At 41.7% G+C, this 23,573-nt stretch overlaps 1 protein-coding gene across 1 annotated transcript in view; it reads right to left on the reverse strand.

The window, feature by feature from the left end:
• TENM1 (teneurin transmembrane protein 1) overlaps positions 1-23,573 on the reverse strand; it is a 540,368-nt gene that overhangs the window by 111,478 nt on the left and 405,317 nt on the right. Inside the window, exons 14-16 of the mRNA XM_027838584.1 lie at positions 13,793-13,912; positions 5,121-5,382; positions 1,943-2,210 (exon numbers count right to left, since the gene is read on the reverse strand). Coding sequence (XP_027694385.1) covers positions 1,943-2,210; positions 5,121-5,382; positions 13,793-13,912 — 650 coding nt within the window. The remainder of the gene's footprint in view (positions 1-1,942; positions 2,211-5,120; positions 5,383-13,792; positions 13,913-23,573) is intronic.

Genomic DNA, 23,573 nt, shown 5'->3' on the forward strand with positions numbered 1-23,573 from the left:
CCGATCTTAAAATGCTGTTTCTCACCTGGCCTATCATTGTAGGAGTCTCCTAATTGGTATGCCTGCCTCCAGTCCCTCCCCTCTCCAATCCATCCTCTACTCAGTTGCCAAAGCAATTTTCCTAAAGTGCAGATCTGACCATTCCACCCCCCACCCCCCACCCCCTTCAATAAACTCCTATAGGAATTTTAACTCCTCTTACCTCTAGGACCAAATATAAACTCTTCAGTTTGGCATTTAAAAGCCTTCACAACCTGGTCCCTTCCTACTTTTCCAATTTTCTTACCCCGTGCACTTCAGGCACTTCACAAGCCAGGGACACTGGCTTTCTTGCTGTTCCTCCCACATGACACTGCACCTCCCCTTCCTGTGTCTTTGTACTGGCTATCTCCCATGCCTGGACTGCCGTCTCCACCCTCCTTTGGTTTGCTTCAGAAACTGGCCCAATCGTGAGTTTCTATAGCCTCCTGTAGCCAAGGCCTCCTCTAAGGTCGCCTTCTTTGTATTTATCTGGCATGGTCCTGTTTATATACACATTGTCTCCTCCATTACAGTGTAAGCTCTGTGAGGGCAGGGAATGTTATTGCCTTTCTTTGTATCTCTATTGTTTAATACCTGGCATATAGTATACACTTAATAAATACTTATTGACTGACTGATTGATCAAAGTTCCTTCCAACTTTAGAATTTCTAAGACCTACAGTACTGAGTTTGCTGAGAAGCAAAAGAACACCAGAGGGTAACAATTAATTTCTCATGAAGCCTCCTAAGTTACAAGTTAAAGGATCCTAACCATTTTCAACAAAAATGTGGAGCAGAGCTGTTCCTCAGTCAGAATGTTGTAGTTGCTAAGTAGAAAAGACAGATTAAATGTCAGGTCCAAAAAACTGACCAAAGGAATGACAAGCCAAAGGTCAAGGTTAGAAGGTGACATTTAGCTTTAGAGACAGCTAGAAGTTGGATGTCATGCAGCATCACTGACCTGTAACCAACATGACAAGGGGAAAGAATTGCTTGGGAGCAAAAAGCCTGAAGAAAACCTGTTGCCGAGGCCTGTCAATCTTGCCTTTGCAACATCTCTTGAAAATGCCCCCTTCTCTCCTCTGGCACTGCCACCACTCTGGCACAAGGCCTAACTTATCACCTCATGCGTGGACCACTGCAATAGCTGCTGATGAGTCTGCCTGCTGCAAGTGTCTCTGTACTCCAGGCCATCCTCCATTCAGGCACCAAAGTGATTTCCCTAAAGCGCAAGTCTGACCACGTCACCTCCGCCCCCTTAATAAATGCCAGTGGCTCTCTATTGCCTCCAGGATCAAATATAAAGTGCTCTGTTTGGCATTCAGAGCCCTTCATAAACTGGCTCCCTCCTACCTTACCACTCTTATTACACTTTACTCCTCCACACGTACTCTTTAATCATGTGACACTGACCTCCTTGTTGTCCCATGAACAAGACATTCCAAATGCTCTGGGCATTTCCTCTGGCTGTCCTCCACTTCTGGAATGCTTTCCCTCCTCTGCTCCACCTACTGACCTCCCTGGCTACTTTGAAGTCTCAACTAAAAATTCTACCTTCTACAGGAATTAATCTTAATTCTAGTGCCTTTTCTCTGTTAATTATTTCCCATTTATCTGGTACATAGCTTCTTTGTATATATTTGTTTACAGGTTGTCTCTCCCATTAGATGGTGAGCTCCATGAGGGCAGAGACTGTCTTTTGTCTCTTTTTTTTTGGTATGCCTCTTTCGTAGCACAGTGCCTGGCACACAGTTGGCACTTAATCAATGTTTATTGATTGATTGAATTAAAAAGGAACTTGAATTTAACCTGAGGAATGTTCAAACCCCAATTGCCACCAAACCTTTAAGTAACTCTGATTCACGGTCAGTATAAATACAAATTAATTCATCAGGACAACTGAACAACGTCAATTACATACCTATTGCCTCTGTCAGACCTGAAACCTTCTGCCCATAGATGTCGGTTTTGTTCCAGGCAAATGTGTAGACAAGATTGATTGCAGCAGGAAACCATTTCTGCATTAGACGACCTTCCACGGCCACAGTGAGGTGCACCCTTATCATCCCCATGGGGATAGCTGAGTGGGTCAGAAGAATCCGGAGCAGGGTTTTGTAGCCTGGGGTTCGGCTGCTCAGGTAACTCAGCTTCACAAAGCTGGACGGGATGGGGATCTCCTCCTGTACAACCTGACAGAGAAGCAGTAGGCAGGTTTCTGTTAGGTAGGCAGCAAAGAAAGTGATGATAATTGCACATCTGTTCTACGGGCATGCATTGCAGAAGAATGCAACCTTGGGGTGCACTGTTTGACTTTTATATTTTTTATACCCAGCAACTAACAAAATGCTTGGCAGACAGTTGGTGCTTAATCCATGCTCGCTGATTAACTGATTGAGAATCCTGGTGAGACATGGTATTTTGAGTTTATCTCCTGACTTGGGATCAGATCTGGAAATGAGAAGCATCTTCTCTGGCCTCCAATGCAGGAAGTCTGTGGGCAAGAACAATGCCTGTTTTTCCAGTGTCTTCCCCACAACTGCTTTGTGGACTAGCTTACATGCTAGATGTGGAGAAATTCTATGCTCTGGGCCTCATTAAGAAATCTCTCTCTTACACACACACACACACACACACACACACACACTCTTGTTGGGCTCTGAGACATAGACTGCAACTCCTTTTCTGTAATCCTTATTCAGGCTGAGCTCTCCAAGAATAAAGATCTGGGAAGCAAGCCCATCCAGTGATATCCTCTAACAAGGATTAAAGTTACCCTACAATTCATCTTCATGGCTACTAGGAAGCTTGTCTTCCTTGAACTTTGGAATGGCCTTGAAGGCCAATTTTTTCATAAAATTGTATGCTCACATTTCACTGCGCTTCGAAGTACCAAATTCTGGGAAAGAGTTGCTGTAAGAGGGCACCTGTGGGGAACAAATAATGCCTTTGCAAACTGGGCCTTAACTCTTGGATACTGTGTTAGAATGCCACCTGAGTCCTTGAGGCTAGGCCTTCTTTATCAATTGAGGAAGAAAAGAGGGAAGCACGTGATGGAAACTGGGTACTAAGGTCAAATCCCGGGAACCCTGATGTCCATCTTTCAAAAATGTCAGAGAACTAGTCCCTGATGATAAATGATCTGATTGAGGGCAAGGATGGCCAGTGTGTTTATTTCAGTCCTCTTTTTCACGTATATTGCTTGGACAACTTGTTCCTCTATTCCTTCCACTTCAAAGCACCCCCCCCCCCCCCACCCACCCCGCCCATTGTTAGAGAAGCAATATATGTTTGCCAGGGCTTGGAGGTCCAACATATGATGCCTCCTCTTGCCAGGGAATTCCTGGTCATTCTGCTGTTCCCTAGGGCTGGTATTCCCTTCTCGGGCCTGCTGACTACCCATCTGTCTTTCCTGCTCATTAAATAGCTATTTGATCCTTCTCAGATGGTAGCAGTAGGATAGTGATGAGCAAGAACATGGCATTTTCCTACAGCAATGTGCTATCCTAGGGTCCACTGAACAAGTCTTCTATTAAAATAAGATCCAAACTTCTTGATAACATCTGTGAAGAAATTGAAACTCTAAGTCAATGCATTTATCAAATGCTATCTTGCTCTTTCCTTCCTGGTTTCCTAGGAGAAAGCAACCGGAAAACCATGGACAGAGATGCATAGGCTGATTCCACTCAGCAATGCTCTAGTCTAGTTTACAACCCCTGGACACTACTAACCAGTAGGGAGAGATGTTAATCTGGATGGAAAGCCTATTATGCCTAGTCTTCTCCAATCAACAGAAGGGATTCTCTATCCAACAAAGTAAAGCATTTTCTCTGGCTATCCCTCATGCCTGGAATGTTCTCTGTACTCTGCTCAGCCTACTGACCTGCCTGGCTTCATTTAAGTCCCAGTTAAAATCCTATCTATTATTGGAAGCCTGTCCCAGCCCCTTTTAATTCTTTTGCCTTCCCTTTGTTAATTAGATTCTATTTGTCCTGCGTATATCTTGCTTTGAATATATTTGTTTGCATGTGGTTTCCCCCATTAGATTGTAAGCTCCTTGAGAGCAGTCTTCTGCTTCTTTTTGTGTTCCCAGCACTTGGAACTGTGCCTGGCACATAGGTGGTGTTTAATAAATGTTTGTCGGTTGACTGAAGTTTCAACACAACCTAAGATCCTTGAGGGCAAGAACTGGGTCAATTTTGTCTTATTTTGAGGAGGAATTAGTCTGGCAATTTGAGAACTGCTTTTTCTAAACTCTCGAGGAGATTCAATAACAGGTAAGTAGAAAGACTCAAAAGTCAAGCAGACTTTAAAATCAACAAGAGTCTGAAAACAACTGATCACTGATTGCTAGGTTAGCTGACGTGCCATTATCTTCTGAGTACTACAAAAAAAGAGTGGAGAACCAGGCTCTGAATTGGATTTATGGAGGGACTTTGATTTCAGGGTCACAAATTGGCCATGCTTATAGACTATATTGTTGTTGTGATTCAGTCATTTCTGTCACATCTGACTCTTCATGACTCCATTTAAAGGTTTTTCTTGGCAAATGGAGTGGTTTGCCATTTCCTTCTCCAGCTCATTTTACAGATGAGGAACTGAGGCAAAGAGGGTTAAGTGTCTTGCCCTGGGTCACACAGCTAGGAAGTATCTGAGACCAGGTTTGAACTCAGGAAGATGAGTCTTCCTGACTCCAGGCCCAATGTTCTAGCCAGTGTGCCACCTAGCTGCCCCAACTATATTATTATAGACCTATATTTATCTCATTCTCTGAGCTAACCAGACTATATTATTACAGATTATTACAGATCTATATCTGTAATAGAGAGTGAGATAATGGCGTTGATCAGGTTAATGATTCCCATGTGAGTCAATTAGCTTTTCTCTACTCCATTGACAGAGGCTTGAAAACTGAGCCCTTACTCTCTGTCTTCTGAATGCACACCATTAATTACTTGGGGCCCTGGCTAAAACATTATTTTCATTTAGGAAAGATAGCACTCTGTATGAGTGGTGCACAGGCAAAAGTCACAGCTTTTCTCCCCCTTATCTCCACTGTCAATATGGTGTGATTTTCATAACTCATAAGTCAATTTGCCTACCTGGAGCTCTGGAACAACAGTCCCCCTCTCAGGACAGGACCCTCCAAATGATGTGAGGGGAGAAGGGAGCACAATTGGGTTTGGGCTCATCAAGCCAGAGATGTCACAGGATGGAGAAGGTGCAGTAGCTCTCTGCATGGTCACTTTCTCCACTACTATAAATTGGTTCCAAGGCAACCAGAGGGTCCTTTTCTCAGACAAGAATGGTGATCGGTCAAAGACCAATGTGACTGAAATCCCTCCAATGGCCACAAGATCAAAGCTAAAAAAGGAAAATATAAAAAAAAATCGTCAAAACAATTGTCAAAACAACAACCAAGCATGATTAATGAAAAGAAAAATGCCTTGAGTCCTTTTCTCTCACTTTTTTGATACAAAGAACTCACTTCTTGATTTTATATATGTTTGGATCCCCCACCCTTTGGATAATTGGTAGGTACATTTTAATTTCAAGAAAGATTTCTTCCCATTAGGCCTCATGGCTGCCTTGCCTCATCACTGGGTACTCTGTATTCTGGGGAAGTAAGGTAACACTGCTTTTTCAAAACTTTTATAGATGCCTTTTGTTTTTGCACCATAGTCATTTTGGGAAATGCATCCTTGCCTTTCTCCCAAGAAATGAACCCTCTCCTTTGCAACAAAGAAAAACAGTTAATTAAATGACTAATAATTATATACTTTTTGAAGCCTCAAATGCCTGCTAACCATTATCAGAGCCAAGAAGAAATGTTTTCTGAGTGCTCCCTTCTTGATGATTTTCTACACAACCATGAGCCCCCTTTCTTCAACATGGATAATTGAGAGTCGACTAAATAAAAAAGGCCCAACTTACATTGTACGCTAAGTAGCCTTATGAAAAAACAGACCCATTCAGAACTAGGTGTGTATACCTGCAGCTGGCCAGAACAACATTCTCCAAATGTGGAAAATCATTTAAAGGCCATCTGGAAGAGTTAGAATCCTCAGACCAAGTGATTGTTCAATCTAGACCTCGATGGGGAACCTGCGGCTTTGAGGCCACACTTGGCCCTCTAGATCTTCAAGTGTGGCCCTTTTACTGAATCCAAACTTCACAGAACAAATCCCCTTAAAAATAAAAGGATTTTTTCCGTAAAACTTGGATTTGGTCAAAAGGCTGCACCCGAGGACCTAGAAGGCCACATGTGGCCTCGAAGCCACAGGTTCCCCACCCCTGGTATAGAGTCTGTCTTTCAAAGTCAAAGCCAAGTTTCTATGGCTCCAGAGCCTTGAAAGCACTTTGATAGATCTTTAATTTCATTGAGGCAGATATTCTCTTTTATAATGTTGACTGATAATCCACCCACGTCCTCTTATTTTGTGCAGTTTGTCTACATGCCCTTTCATAGAGGGCTTACCTAACTAGAAGCTAGAAACCTCCCTCTGGATCACTTGGTATTGCATGGATGCACCAAGATATGCAGACTAGCCAGTGGTTGTTGATGCCTCTTGCCACGTGACTGACCCACCTTTTCTGGTTGCGTTTCTCTCTGACATCCTTAACTTGTGGTCCTAAGTTAAAAGTTCTTAGAAGGTCAAGGTTTTCTTTAGGTCATAAGTTCTTATGAGTACTAGTAGGATATTAGGGTGAAAATGATGCACCCCTGTTTATGGGAAATGCTTGGGCTCATTAAATGTACTATGTGATTTTCTGAAGTTAATCCAGCCTAACCTTATTTTCTTTTTTTCACAGGATTACTAGGCTGATAATTTAGGGAAATTCTGTAGATATAGTTTACTTAGAGTATGGCAAAACATTTGACAAATTCTCTCTGGCTTCTTACCCAAAAGGCTCTCTGCAGAGCCTACAGGGGATTGGGGATAGCTTCTGAAAAGAAGTAATTAAAAGAAACAGGTGTGAACTCTTGCAAAGAAGCTACAGAAGCATGAGATCAAGACAAAGAAGAGAAATGGCAAAGAGAGTAGGAGGAACCTGAGTGTGATTCCTAAGAAGGGATAATGAACTAGGGCCAGTAGCAGTAAGTGCTCTTTTGGTTCCTTCCCACCTCACCCCACCCTGCCACTAGGAAAAAAATAAAGCAACCAGGCTCTCTGCAATGCTCCATAGCTCCTATACCACCAGAAGCAGTGCCTTCAGAACACTGGGGCTCTCTAGGGATAGAGTTTGATGGGAAGGGCTTTAATGCTCCCTTATCATTCCCTTTATTACAGTGTCAGGTGAATAAGTATATACAGGAAGGAGATAACCCTTCAGTCCCTGGAGGATTGGAGGTGGTAGTTTGGGGACACAGATGGTACAATTATTGGCTGCTTGATGGAACACTTTTGTGCTCAGGTTTAAGTAAAGATCCTTTACCTAGGATGCTACATGATGAAATTTTGTCATTGACCAAAGAAGGTTCAGTGAAATGGGAGCTCAGAGCTATGAATTTGATGGACCTAGCAGTTAGACTACACTGTCATTGTGGACAAGTTGGAGGCATGTGGGCTGGGTACAGTTTGGTAGATTCAGAATTGGTTGAATGACTGGACCTAAACTGCAATCATTACTGTCCGATTGAAAGAAAGTAACTCATGGAATTCCCTGGGAATTTGAAGCAGTGAGATAGGTCATTGGGAATACACACACACACACACATATGCATACATATATTTTTTTTGGGGGGGAGGGAAGCCTTCAATGCACTTCCAATTATATGTCCCTCATGACAATCTAGGCTCTTTAAATACTAATCCTGGTCTTCCTTTGTCTTTTTCCTCCTCAGGCCTGACCTTCCTACTTCTGAAATGTACTTAATCTGAGGAGCCAATAAGCTCAGGTTTGTTGTCACACTGTCACCATATGTCCAAAACATGACAATAGGAAAGTCTTGTTTATATTTAGCACACCCTTTCTGGAGCTTAAGGGGAAAGCTATAGCCAGAGGGGAGATTTAGCAGGCTGACTGGGCCTAATATCTGTCATCTGTATACACCTAATTTCCACAGGGAGCTCTGCAGGGGAATGGACTTGGTATCTGGTTTTAAAAAGACAAATGCATTATTCCTTTAGTACCCTGTGTAATCTAGAAATAGAAATCCTAGGACTTTTTGGAGGCACAATTTCAAAATACAGCAGAGTTCCCTTAGCTCCTTCACTGAGTACCATTCCCTTCACTGAGACCTTCTGCATACCAGTAAGAAAAAACAGAGTTTCTCTTTCTTTTTTTCTTCCTGGAACATGACTAACGGGTAAATTTGTTTTGCATGACTTCATAGTTGTAATTGGTTTTGTATTCCTTGTCCTCTCAATAGGTGGGAAAGGGGGTGGGGAAAAGGAAATAATCTGGAAATGAAAATAAAATTAAATTGAATTTTTTTCAAAAAGGAAAAAAAAAATCTGAGGATTTATTAGATCTCCATAGAAAGCCCAGGATCCTGGGAGGTACACTCTATTCAAAGAGATCGTTGTACCCATGTCAATGTCTCAATTCTTGGCATGTGGCTGAAAACACTGGGCAAGGGAGAAGCTGGTTTAATACAATAGGCACTAGCAACTGAGCTAGAGGAAATCCTCATTATTTATACTAATTAAGGGAAAAGGCCAGTCTGAGTCAATGGAAAGGCCCAATTAGAGACATTTGAGAGGAAATATCACATTAGTGCTTAGGAGTACATAGAGACATCCAGCCTAACTACCACTAAGGCTGGGCCTGCTTTAATGACTAGATGGCTCCTCTGTAATTAGGAAGAGAATTTACATACAAACAAATTTTTACACTAAAATTCACAAAAGTAGTTTGTTTTCTTAAGTAGGCTAAAAATCCCCATTGCTGTCTTTCATGGCATTATGGAATCTCAGTTTTGGAAGGAACCTCACTCAGAAAGCCTGGACTTGAACAAAAATCCTCTACAGCATTGGTATCAAACTCAAATGGAAACAGAGGTCACTGAACAGTACACAAGGATCTCTGCAGGCACATGTTGACTTAGGAAACCACGTATTAACATTATCTATGTCTTGTTGTATTTGTAGTTGCTTTGTTAAATATTTTCCAATTACATCTCAGTCTGGTTTGGGCCATACTTGGAGTGTTGCACGTTCTAGGCAACATTCTTGACACCTTTGTTCTACAACACGCTCCCAAACAAGTGGTCAGTCTTCTCACAAAGTGGAACATACCCCTCTAGCACAGAGGAAGCTACTACCTACCTCCTGTGGCCATCCCTTCCATTTTTGAATAGTTCTAACCATTAGAAAGTTTTTCAAGCTGCAATCTGCCCTTTTGTAGCTCCTCCAACCAGTTCCTCCTAGTCCTGACCATCTTGGCCAGTTAGATTACATTTAATCACAGCTATCTTTTCTATCCACACAAGTCATCTATTCTTTAGGCTAAACATCTCAAATTCCTTCAACTGTTACATGGCATGGACTCTGTTTTCCTCACTATTCTCCTTTGGATGTTCTCAATGTCCTTTCTAAAATACAATACCCAGAAATGAACATGATAATCTAGGTGTGGTCTAACTGGGGCAGAGAATAATAGAACTGATATAGGAGCTCAGTAATCCCAAATCTTTATGATTGTTTCTCCTTATAATGTAAAGGGTTCTTCCTTTGCTGGCTGAAAAATTTGTTTTGAAGTTGTAAGATCTCAAGTTTGACTATAATGTTTCTTCATGAATTAAACTTGAGGTTTCTTTTTATTGATATTCTGTGGATTTTCTCAGGCTTTATTTTGCCATTTACTTCTAATATTGCAGGGATTTTTCTTCTGTATGATTTCTTTCTGTTTGATATTTGTTTTCCTTTTCATGATTTTTTCAGGAGGACCTATAAGCCTGAGATTATCTCCCTGCATGTTGCCTTCAAGCTCAATATTCCTTTTTTTTAAATAGAACTCATATTCTTCAAATCTTTAAAAAAATTTCTATTATTTTCCCTTTTGCTTCTGCATTTTTTACATTTCTAGTTCTGCTGTTCTCCTTTTCAGAGAATCTACTGCTATTCCGCTTGTCCCTGTTTTTTGTTCCAAATTCCCTTGGCTGTAGTTAGATTTGCTGAATTTTTACTTGAGAGCCCTAATTTCTATCTTCATGTCTTTGATTGTCACTTAATTCTTTGATTGCTCTTCTGAATCATTTTAGAATTTCTTAGAAGCGTATTGCCTTTTTTTTTATTTCAAGGGGCTCTATATAATTTATTGTAACATCCTTTTCCAGGGAGTTCTGCCTCAGTTTGCTTTATGGTAAAGTATTTGGTCCAATGATTTAAAAAAAATTTATTCATTTCCCCACCTTAGTTTTTCTGTCTATCAATCAGTCCACTGATTTTTCAATCATATCCTTGCTGTAAATGGGCCTGTTATTGCCAATTCGTTCTCCTTGGGATACTCAGTGCTGTAGTGATCCTCTCTCAGGCCTTGATGCCTTTTTTTGCTATTCTCTTGGACTACTGAGGCTGTAGGCTACAAGGTGTGAGGGTGAGGATTTGGTACACCACTCTAAGGAATGTCTCTACTTATACCTTTCCCATTTTTTTGGATTTGATGCTCTTGACAATGATTTTCTTTAGCTCCTAGGCTGATCCTGGTCAAGAAGAGGTTAGAGGAAAAGTCCTCTCAGATATGTATGTATGTGTGTGTATGTGTGTGTGTGTACACAAACTTTGAGAAGCCCTTATAATTGAGTCATTTCTTCTTCTGCTGCTGCCTATCATTTATGAGAGACACATGAAATAATTTTAAGCATGCTATACTTTTGGTTCTTCCCTTTCCCTCAATTTTGGCCTCTAGGCTCCAAAATTCCTCTGAAAGTACCCCTTTTCGTCTTCTTAAGCCTCAATGCTAGTCTGATTCAGGGGCCTCAATCTGTTGTGGATTTGGGGCTTCTCTGGGCTGGTTGGAACCAGGGGTAGATATTTAGGAGTAGTAGAGACTTCAACTTGACCTGGGAGCAGGGACACTGTGCCAAGGGGTTAACTCCAAAATTCTGTGCCTAAAACTATAGCTGTCAAGAGAGACACAACTGACAAACTGTCAAGAGAAGGGTGCTAGGGAGGGGAAAGGGGAGACGTAGTACCAGGTTAGCAAGTTTATCTTCAGTTATTCTCCTAAGAGAATTATTTTGCGGAAGCTTCTTTCAAATATCTTCCTATTATTGCTGAATTTGCTTCATGTGGGGACCTTTTATTTTATATAGTATGAAGAAAACTCTCCCAATGTGACCTCTCTTTCTTCTATCTTCCATGAATCCTTCCCTGTTCATGTCTTTTAGCACTGAATTGGTTGGTGAGTTCCCCGTACACCAACATTAGTTTCTCTGATGTGTCCCTTTTTCATCATCATCAGAACTATTTCTCTTTGTTTCTTCACAATTTTCTTCTTGAGAACTTCCCATCCTGCTTAGATTGGTTCTCCTTGTAGAATGTTAGGCAATGGGAATTTTACCCCTCCTTTCTCTGAGCCCCATGTTCTCCCAAAACCTAGGGTACCTCTCAGACTATCTCAGCTTTCTTACCACAGATCTCATTACCAGCAATTCAAAAAAGGAGTAGTCATTTCCCTACCAAAGTGGCCAACATTTCCACCTCAGCAACCAGTTCCTTCTTGTGAATTTAAATCACATCTAGAATAAAATTTTTCACTCCTTGGTTTCTCCACCTTTTGAAGGATGAAATGATCCTTAAGGCAAATCAAGAACTTATATTACTTCTGCTTTTGACAGGAGATACCTGGATAATTGAAGCCACTGATTCCTACAACACCATGCCAGGATTAATGATCCCTCTCCTGACCTCATCTCTTTCATTTCTGTATATATGGTTTATAGCAATTTCTGCCTTTGATGATCACCAACCAAACTGTCTCTAATACCCTTCCCCATTCTGGTTCCTGGATATGCCCATATAAATATTTTAACCGTCGCTAAATTGAGTGTGGGAATTAATCTGCGTGTGGAAACTCCCATCCAGATGTATATTAGCCACTCATCTATAACTTAAGGTCTTAGAGAGTTGCCTGGAAATACTGAGAGGTTAAGTGATTTGTCCACTGGTTATATACAGTTGGTATTGAATGCAAGACATAAGCCCAGGTCTTCTCAACTCCATAGCTTGCCCTCTATTTATGATGCTCCCTATCTAATATTTTAGGTACTAGAACATATTTTCAAAACAGAAAACTACCCTTTCGACTATAATTTTTTTTGCATCTTGCTTCTTTCTCCATAGGGCTTACCCTTCCAGAGTCATAGGCCAGCCATGGGTCCCACCCCACCACACCTCCACAATGTGGTAGAAATTTGCTTTCTTGCCTTAGGATCTCTGTTTTAACTTTCTTGATCCCTCCATGGAGCTTTGTTCTGTGACTCTAATTCACTTCTCATGCAGTGTTGTGTACTATCTTCAACGGGGTTTTGTCCCCAAGGCTAGAATGAGCTACAAGAAGGCAGGGGGCCATATCTTATCTAAACTTCCTACCCCAATACCTCTCACTGAACACAGGAGGGGCGTAATCACTCTGGAATGGATGCTGTTGATGATTATGCTAATGATGTTTCCTTGGAATTTTTTTGAGCTAGACAATTCTGAATTAGGCCAGGCTCATTTACATAAGCATTCCAAGTGCTGGTTGGGGGATAGAGATTTGCAGGGTGACCACCCAGCCATCCTACCTTGGGGATTTGGCTCTCAGGGGTGTGAGCAAGTGCTTTGAGAATGTCTCTACATGGGACCATTGACTGTAATGTTTTAGACCAAGGTTTTATTGGGGGTTGTGTCCATCTAAATGCCAATAAAAATGTCTGTGGCTTTGGATCCTTCCACATGCTGAAAACATTATAGCAAGTGGCCTCCCTTCTCTGGCTTCCAAGGACCTTGGGGATCCCCTTGGGGATCAGCCTCGAGGTGATTCTGGTCATTCCTGGAAGATGTCAATCTAAACAAGCTACTATAAAATCAGACAAAATGAGACAAAGATTGGGAAAAACAAAAAAAAAATCAAACCGATTAAGTTGTTTTATCTATTTTAAGGTGGTGTGATCTTTCATTTTTGGCAGAAATACTTTGGGCCACGTTTAACAATCAGAAAACCTTCAATTGTGCTCTTTTTTTTTTCACTTTTAAAATGTTTTAGAATTGCTATGTAGAAAAAGCCATATTATTGCCATGGGCCAAACTTTGCTACCCTTTGCGCTGAATGCAGACAGATGTGCAGGAGGTAACAAGGAGAATAATATAGGATTGCTAACTTGCTTATAACACATCATATTAAAGCTGAGAGAGGAATTTGGCTGGGGACCTTGACAGAGAGGGAATGGAGAAGGGAAAATATGGTAAGGAATGAGCATGATCTTTGCTCCATCTACTTGGTGCTCACGCTAGGACGATGAAGTTTTCCAGCAGAGTGCCGAACAGTAACACATTTAGATAGTCCCTTAAATCATGTATCTGCCTGGAGCCTCACCTCCTTTTTAAGACTGAGACATGGGTCCAGAGGGATTACCTGACCTGCCCAGGCACTGAGCTTGGGAAGGCACCCATGGCGCAGAGCAACAGGCAGGACTAGAATCAGGTTTTTCTAGGTGTAGCTCCTTGCTCATCATAGCCCACTGCCTCTAGTGATGGCTGCTTCAGAGCTCTGGTCTTATTCGTGGAGGAAAGGCAGTATTTGGGCCCAAAAGAATTAGGAATAATGAGGAAAACTAATGCCTTACCTTCCATCTTGTCGGCTGATAGTATATCCATAATCGCTGTGGCCTAAGAAGCTGACGTTTACCCCAACTAGAGGTGTCCCATCCACAGCCACAACCTGGCCTCGAATCACACAGGCACGTCTGCAACAAGACAAAAGCCCAATATGCACGCATGACCAGAGATAAAAGAAAATCTGGAGCAATTCTAAGTCTTCATATGGGTATAGGTGGTTATGCCTATGGTTCTGGGGTGATTACACCTACCACAGCACTGGTTATGCAGAAGGTATATCCTTCTCTATGGTTACTTTATGACATGGGAACATTTGTTGCTGTCACATTTTCTTTTTCTTGAAAAATTGATATGAAACGTTGTGGATTACTATTTCATCCTATGGTTTTAGATACAAATTTTTTATAGAAAGCAACAGGAGCAAAAAGAGAAGGCAGGGCATCCAAAGTTAAATAAATGGTTGACTTAAGCTCAGAAGGGTCACAACTCATTACAATATCCCTTTCTTCAGCACTCCCATCCGTCCTATCAGATTAATCTTCCTAATAGATAGCTTTCTAATGTATACCATCTTGCTCAAAATCCTTTAATGGCTAGGTGGCAGAGTGGATAGAACATTAGGCCTAGAGGCAGGAAGACTCATTTCGGAGTTCAAATCTGGCCTCAGACACTTACAAGCTATGTGACCCTGGGCAAATCACGTAACCCTGTTTGCCTCAGTTTCCTCATTTGTAAAATGAGCTAGAGAAGGAAATGGCAAACTACTCCAGTGTCTTTGCCAAGAAAACTCCAAATGGGGTCATGAAGAGTCATACATGACTGAAAAACGACTGAAAAGCCTACCACAAAACAAAAACTCTTTATCCTAGCATTCAGGGCCTTTCATACTCTCTTTTCTTTCTACCTTTCTAGACTTATCTGACACTGTTTCCTTTCATATACCCCATGTTCCAAATATATTCTATACTTCACTCACACTACGGGGCCCCTAAATGTCCTCTCCCTATATCTCTGCCAGTTGAAAACCTGTGCATCCTCAAACGCTACCTTCTCCAAAATTTTTCCCAGTCAGAAGAGATTTCTGCTTCCTGTGAACTCTCCCTGCACTTCGCTTAAACCTCACACACATTCTGCACTCTTTGTAGTATACTGTTTAATGATCCTATCTTTTCTCCCTATACTACCAGACCCTAAGCTCTGTGAGTGCAAGAGCCACGTCTCATGCATACTAAGAGCCCAATTTAGTGGCTAGCATAGAGCTTTACCTGAAATAGCCATGGAATCAGATGGTTGAAATTAACAAAAAGTGCTCAGTACTCGTAAGATTTCATATAATCATATCCCAGGACAAGCAAAGAAATTGGTCAGCTCCCTGGAGTTGTTAAAATAGAATCTGCCCTGAATTTATGAACATCTTTTTTCAAAAACACCAACAAAGTATGAACTTGCAAATGTTACAGAAAGGGAAGCTAGTATCACTATACAGTATCGCCATGTTTCTACCTCCTCCCTCCCTTAAGTTAGGTCTGTGACACTTATCATCTGCTTATTCATTTCACTTTTCCCCATAGTATCTCATCAAATATTTCCTCCAGGGCACCGAGTTACTCCAACACCATTGTATTATACCTAACAAGAGTCCATCAATCAGCCAACAAGATTTTATTAAGCACCTGCTACATTCCCGGCATTGTTGAGTGCTGGGGATAGATACAAAGACAGAAGCCCAATAGTGCCTTCCCTTGAGGAGTCTGTTTCTAAGCTTAGGTATATAGGTGGATACAAAATAGAAATCTGCTAATTAAGGAAGGGGAGGCACTAGAAACTGAGGGGAGCAGGAAAAGCTTCGTGGAATCAGGAATCAGGACTCTAAGCTTGTCTAATTTTGTTGTGCTTCTAGAGAGCTTGCTATCAATACAAAGGCTTGCGGGTAGACTAGGCATTGCTAACATGAAGAGACTGCATGGGAAATGAGTTTTTGTGTGTGACAACTCTGTCAGGACAATAGAAAGAAATGGATCAACTAGCAGTACTTGTTTCTTGAACATTCCAGTCTCAACTCAGTCACTGTGTTCCATTGACTACACCTTCCTCAATCTCTGGACATTGTACTTCCTAGTACTAACATCTTATTACCCTACATTCTATGACAGGAACAAGCCATTCATATTTCACCTCTGTACTACTACTTGTGTTCTCAGCCCAGCTGCAAGACTAGAAACCTACGTGTGTGTGTGTGTGTGTGTGTGTGTGTGTGTGTGTGTGTGAACATGACTGTGAGAAGTTCTTGCGTATAGGTAGTCTGATCCTTCCCTTGTGTACATGAGTAATAGAAAAGACCTTGGCCTAGAGCCTTTGTCAGGTTCTTTTTCTGAAAGTAGGTTTCAGAGAATTGTCTAAAAGAAGCATTTTGATGAACTTGGTAAAAAGAAAATACAACGTGCTGATAAAAGCTACCGTACAACCCAGGGGTTTCATACCACAGGAGCCAGTGGGGCTGAGAAGCTGCTGGGTTAGTGAAGTCAAAGGATTTGAAAAAGGGTTTGATGTGATTTCCTGAGACTCCGATGTTCCTGAATTTCCTTGGTGAGTTCCCAACGTGTCAAAGCATCTCTAGTTGACAAGGAGACTTTGCAACTCCAAGGGAGGGGGGAGGGAAGAACAGAGGGTTTTCCATTTTCTTTCAGTAAGATTGTTTAGATTCTCCACTCTCATGACATTTTTGCACGGTCATCCTGACACGGTCTCTTTGTACCATATGTATCGAGCTCAGTCATCTGGGTTATTTCATGAACACTAGTTGACAATATTTTCTCATTGTTTGCAAAAGAAACACACCTTCATTTTGTGAGGCAAACAAGGCTATCACAGTCGTCAGTGTTTGGGCTTTTCTGCTGTGTCTCTCTCTTGGTTCCTCCTCTTTCCCTTTTATCAGAGGCCTGCCTTGTGACTCTCCTGCTCTTTATTATTCCTTCTCTTTTATGAAGTGCACAGATTTGGGTGATAACGACTCATCAAAGTCATCATTATTCAAGACACTGTCTACCTGTTCTTCTCATTCAGTTCCCTCATCATTCATCAATAATGCATGCATACTGGTCTTTCAACTCAACTTTTTTTATTCGTTATATTTTAGGAGCTCCACTGACTTACAGTATGTGATAAAGCCTCATAAAACTCATTATTTTACATTTATCAGCATTGAACTGTCTTTGTAATGTATTAGACTTGAAATGTTTTAAGCTTCTCTAGATCTAGCTGCATTTGTCCTCATTATTTACACACTCAATGTCATCCATTTCTCACAAGAAGAACGCTTAGCACTCTTTGTCCCTGGATTACCAGCACTTCTCATAATTTTTGACCAATATCAGTCGTCCAGAGTCAATATATATTTCATAAATTTAGTAAAGGCATTAAAACACTATTTTTCATTTGCAACACTATTGATTGATACCACATCTCAGATAGGGCTGATAAATCCACTTACCAAGCAAATTCTCCATTTTCAAAGGAAGGCCCTTAAGATGACCTGTGTCCCCAGGTTATCCTCCTCAGTGATTTTTGCTACATCTTCTTAGCAAGTGCTGGGATAATAATAGCTAACACTTACAGTAATTTAAGGTTCACAAAGCACTTAACGTCTTGTTTGATGCTCACAACAACCCTTTGAGGTAGGTGCTTTTATATTCACCCTCCCTCTTTTTAAAAAAATAAATAATGAAGCTGAAGGTGAGTGAGGACAAATGACAGGCCCAGGGTCACATATCTAGCAAGTGTGTGAACCAGGAATTGAACTCAGTTTTCCTTGACTCCCTAGCTCAGGGCTCTGTCCCCTGTGGCATCTAACTCTCTAGATGAGATGGTGCTTTCAGGTTCAGCTGCCATCTCATGAACTGTTATTTTCTCCCCTACCTAAAAGCAGTAGGCTGCTATCTCTCTGTTTCTCACCAGGGTCTCTAGATTATTCAGGTAAACATAATGTCTTCACACATTTAAAGCACACTTTAGACTCTTAAGGAAGAATGGAATGATACTGAAACTTTAAGGCAGCATGTGCTTGGTTAGAGGACCTACCAAGAGCCTTCAAATTAGAGAACATAAGCAGTTGCTCCACTCTGTTTGACCACAAACCTGGCCCTGTGTGTCCAAGCATTTGACAATCTAGTGTCCATTAAAGAATGGAAATTGATACCAAATATTAAGTTGTAGATTTCCTTGGTGAGTTCCCAATATGCTCAATACAATAAGCATGTACTTATATAATAAGACCACATACAACATGGGGATTGTCTATTTTCTTCCCATTCACAGATATCCTCCTGCACTGGTTTTGACAGCTGCAGCAATTTTTGAATTGAGCCTTTTGGCCAAATGTGAACTCCACCCTATTAATACAGGCCATGGGAAGACCATCTGAACTTAGATAGAAGTGTCCAATGTCATACTGCCAAATTGTCACTATGTTAAAGTAACCAGTGCAGGAGAATTTCATCTTCTGTCCCTACAATTCAAAGCTGAGTCCTCTAGCTGTTTGGAGGTCTGGCCTACAGCACAAGAGACTTTGGGAAAGCCTCTTGAGGAAGTATACATTTTACTGAGTTGGGGTCTGGTGTAACTAACAAGCTGCTTGTTAACGCTGATTCCTAGGGTCTCATTCATTCTAGACTCGCTCTTCTCACTGCATTTACAGATTATCTCCAGCCTTCAATCATGGTTTGGTTCCTTTTTTCTCTTTTTCTTATTTGCTGTCTTTTGTCTTCTTTGTCAAATTTCCAATAATCATTTGACACCTCAGGCAATAGCATTAACCTCAAGCACGGAACTTAGTTTCAAAAAAAAAAACAGGCTGAAAATTAAATTGCTGGAAGAGAAGATGTAATTTACTACATTGTATTTCTGATTAAAATCTTTGGTAAAGAAAATTAGGCTCTAGGCTAGGGAAGTGACATCCATTTGCTTTTGTTGATTACATGGGCCTAAGTAGCCTTTGAAGGGTAACTCATTGAAAAGCAAGGACTGGAGCAGCAGGGAGCTTAGCAGCAAGGGGGCAGGTTTGGCTGTTTTGTCCTCAACTGGCAGCTCTGGCTAAGTCTGAGCACTTAGAGCAGTGGATTGAGGGTGAGGAAATAGGATTCATTCTCTTCTGCCTTCTGCTGCTAGCTTGCCCCTGGGCTATTCTCTCCACTTCATTTCTACCACATGTAGTTACAGAGTCTGACTTTACCTGCCTTACCTTGAGCTTATTTAAGCTTGAGAGCTGGGAGGGCCCTAGGAGGCCACCTATTACACACCAATATGTGCTTGGACAAGAATTCCCTCCATAACAGCCTATGATTACAGGATTATGGGTTTAAAGTTGGAAGAAACCTTAGCGGTCATCGCATCCAACCCTCTTATTTTATACTTGGGGAAACTGAGACCAGAGAGGCCCGTGGTCACACAAGTAGTAAAAAGGAAAACTGAAGTTAGTCTTTCTACTATACCACATTGGAAGATAAGGCCCTGAAAAACTGGGGAACAGAACAAAGTAATTTTGATGGGGGGAAGGAGTTGGTGAAGGGTCATTGGATATTGCTGAGGGAGACCAGTTCTGGGGGGTACTGCAGTAGGAGCCTCCCAGGAGGCTTGCTGGACTGGAGAGGGGCAGCAAAGAAAGGCAGGAGGGCACATCTCAGTCCGAGTACTGTCTCCTCCTCGGTCATTAAATACCTCGATAATGATTTCCTCTGATCCTGTTAAGAGACTCTGTCTCCGTGCAAAGCCCCGGGGAGATTAAGGATCCTCATTTCTTTAGCACTGTGACATTTATAAAGCACTTTCCTTACAACAACCTCGAAAGGGAGAGCATATTGGAGGCTTCCCCTCACTTTTTGTTGTTGTTCAGTCTTTTCTGATTCTTTGTGACCCTGTTTGGGGTTTTCTTGGCAAAGACACTGAAGTGCTTTGTCATTTCCCTCTCCAGCTCATTTTACAAATGAGGAAGCTCAGGCAAATAGGATTAAGCGACTTGCCCAGGGTCACACAGCTAGCAAGTAAGTATCTGAGGCTGAATTTGAACTCAGGTCTTCCTAACTCCAGGCCTGGCACTCTATTCACTGCACCGCCTCACTCTACAAGTGAGCAAAGAGGCTCAGAGAGGGGAAGGAACCTGCATAAAGTCACACAGCTTGTCAACAGAATGTTCTGAGTTCTATCCCAGCACCTCAGAACTCCTAAAGCTCTCCTGATCAATACTACACAACCCAGTGTACCATTTGCCTCTGAATCTCCCCCACCGTAGCAAGGACTCAATCCATACTTGGTACTTGTTTGATTGTGTCATTTTCTCTCAGACTGGCTCTGCATCTGTCATTTCCAGCTTTGTAGGAAGAGTATTTTCCTACTCCTACACAAACCCATAAATGGTTTATGTTGGTTGGATCATCAACTTGTGTTTGTGTATTTGTGTGTATGGGGGATGAGTGGATTGAGAAGAATGATGCTTAATCTCTGAGAATGGGACTCAGATCTACCCTGGATTATCTAGTCTTCTTGCAGAACTGAAGCATCTCATAGGGAAGGAAGTCTGGTGCCTCTAAAGGGTCTCTATCCCCTCCTATAGGGCCTGGCAAGTATCACAACGGGGCCAGTAGCCTACTTGCTGGAGAAAGCTCAGTGTGCCAGCACATCAATGAGTGACTCTGGACTGTATCTGAGCAGCCCTCATTCTCCAATACTCTCCCAGGCCTGAGACATCTCTTACAAGCACTTAGCACTTTGCCTGTTACCTTGTCCATTCCCAATCAAGCCAAATATCTTGGCTAGACTCATTTGACAGTTAGATGATAAGTGCCAGAGACCAGAGGCAAAGGGATCTTGTTTGGAGAATAAAAATGGAAGCCTGACACTGGATGACCATGTGTCAGGCATGGGATTCTTACACTGGGTAGAAAGTGAGCTAAATGACTCCTAAGGTTTGTTTTCACTGAGGTTGTTGATAATATATTTGTGACCTACTTCGTAGATCTGTTGGGAGGATTTTAGAGAATGTTCTGAGATACTTGTGTAACAGATAAATATCCTACAATTCCAGATAACAGGATGGGGTGCTGTGCTTTATCAATTAACTCTTTCAGAGCATGAGAATTTTGTTTGGTCATTTTCAGGGATGTTGGTGGTACCTTCCTGACCTGGAAGAATAAATCTGCCTCCTCAAATGCCTCATGAAGGCAATAACTACTTTATTATTCATTTCTGGATGATCAATCCTTTCCTTCATAATTTTAGGCACATTTAAGGCAGTCCCTTTCCAGATGTCCAATGGGCTCATGTACCACATATGGTGGTTTCTGATATTTCTTATCTATTCCAGTCCAGCATTACAAAAACACTTCCTAGGGTTACAGAAGAAACACATTTCCAAGTCCTTAAATGCAAATGCGTAAATGGTCATATTCAAACCCAATCAAAACTCATTCTTTTTTCCTTAAATGAGCTGGCTGATTTAATCCATTTCCCTGGTGGGTAGCTCACATAAATCACACCTACCAAGTGGCTAACACTAAAAGCAGCTGAGAGCATTAGGCAACAGCACTTGAATACTCTGAGAAGGGCAGGGCTAATGAAAATGCAGTTATCTTTAGAGGCAGAAATATTTTCCTCATGGCTAAGGATATTTCTAGAAAAACAAAATGAGGCCACTCATCTGAGGGTGGGGTGAGGATTTTCCCATGTGCCCTGGTAATTGCTTGTCAAAAGTCAGCTTGCTTTGAATGGCTGAGACCACTTCCCAACCCCCACCTCCCCCCACCCCCCAAGAAATGTGGGAAGAAAAGAGCAAAAAGCAAACTGATGCAACAGTCACCTTTTTGAAACTGTGGAAAGGTCCATGTGCTTCAGGCAGACATGTTTCTATTTGTCTAGCTAAGACTCTTGAAAGTTTTGTCCAAGAAGCCCTTGTAGTTCTGGAATAGGTCCAAGGTTGCCCATCTTTGGTGAGATTGGGTTTCTTATTTTCAGAATGGGCTGCATTAGTCATCATTAGCCTCACTGGTCTCTTTTATCACTTCCGGGTGAATCTGGCTTTTAAATTCCAAATGATCACCCAACTCAGGAAGGGAGCTGGGCACACAAAGTATGCAATACTACTCCCTCCATCATCTTCTGAGCAAGATACTCACAGACATAACTTCTGGTTCTGGCTCTGCTGCTTACTGGCAGGATAATGTTGGGCAAATCTCTATTATTCCTTGGTGGCATGCTGTGTTAAATGGGATAATAGTACTTTCCCTTCCTTATCTTACAAGGAAATACTTCAAATTTGTAAGAAGGAAGTTATCACTACTGATTAATTGGGGAAAAAAAAAGATGCTGCTGTTGGTGGGAGAGCAAATGTCTACTGAGCAATGATTGGGTGCACTGCATGCATGTGGATTTGCTTGTCTAGCTGGGAGGATATAGGTAGTATCCAGAATCTCCATCACTCTCTGGCTCCCTTGTAATCCAGGGCACACACTGGTGAGACAGCTGGACAGGCTTAGGGACCTACTATGTGCTGGGTGAGCAGAACAAAACTAGCTGGCCCCTGTGGAAATGGAACCTCCATCCACAGCCTCATTCGCATTGTGTGCTAACCAACCAGCCACAGATAGGTGGCTTTACACATACAGATACAGTAGGAGATAAAGATTATCTATCTTCTTGATCCTTTCTGACCTGGACCCAGATTAAGCAATAGGTTCAAAGTTAGGAAGAAAATAGGATGATAGGAATTAGAGGTGGGAATCATCTAATTCAAACTGTCCATTTTAAAGATGGAGAAACTGTGGCCCAGAGAAGGGAAGGGACTTAAAGGTCACATAAGTATTAATGGGCAAGACCAGAATTCAAATCTATGTCCTCTAATTTCAAATCTAGTACCAGGCTGTTCTCCAATGAATAAGGTCTATTCAACCCACAGGTTTAGGTACTGTTGGCTCAATTATTACTAATTACAATTATTAAGAATATCACAACAGGTGAGTACTGAACTGATGTTATTAGAAGCAACCAATTAAATCTTTTTCTTAGGCAAGCAGTAATTGCTTTTCCTTCTTCTTTACCTGCAGGTTTACAAAAAGAAATTAGTCACACAACTGTTATTTGTGCTGTTATTTGTGTCCCTCAGGAGCAAGTCAGCACTTAGAAATCTTGGACCCTTCTGGCTTTCGGATTAATTTCTTTTTGCATGGGGCATAATTCAGTATGCATGTGAAGACAATCTCTTAATTATGAAATCTAATGGTCTTTTCTCAATCTTCATCCTTCTCGACCTCTCTATAGCCTTTTAACACTGTAGATCACCCTGTCTCTTTGATACTTTTTTCTCTCTGGGCTTTTGTGACATTGATTTCTCCTGGTTCTTAGTCTCTTTTGCTGGATCTTCATCTAGGTCATGTTCACTAACTGTGGGTATCCCAAAGGGCTCTGTCTTGGGGCCTCTTATTTTCTCCCTTTACACTATTTCACTTGGTCATCTCATTACCTCCCATGGATTCAATCATCATCTCCATGCTGGATTCTCAAATCTACTTATCTATCCCTAACCTCTCTGCTGACCTCCAGTCTCACATCTCCAACTGCCTACTGGACATGTTGAAATAGATGTTTCACAGACATCTTCAACTTGCCATGTCCCAAACTGAATTTTATTATCTTCACTCCCCCTCCAAACCTCCACTCTCCCTAACTTCTCTAGTACTGTTGAGGGTACCAGCATCCTCCAAACCTCCACTCTCCCTAACTTCTCTAGTACTGTTGAGGGTACCA

This window comes from Vombatus ursinus, unplaced genomic scaffold (assembly GCF_900497805.2).
Source record: "Vombatus ursinus unplaced genomic scaffold, bare-nosed wombat genome assembly UNPS02004596.1, whole genome shotgun sequence".
NCBI classification, from domain to species: Eukaryota; Metazoa; Chordata; class Mammalia; order Diprotodontia; family Vombatidae; genus Vombatus; species Vombatus ursinus.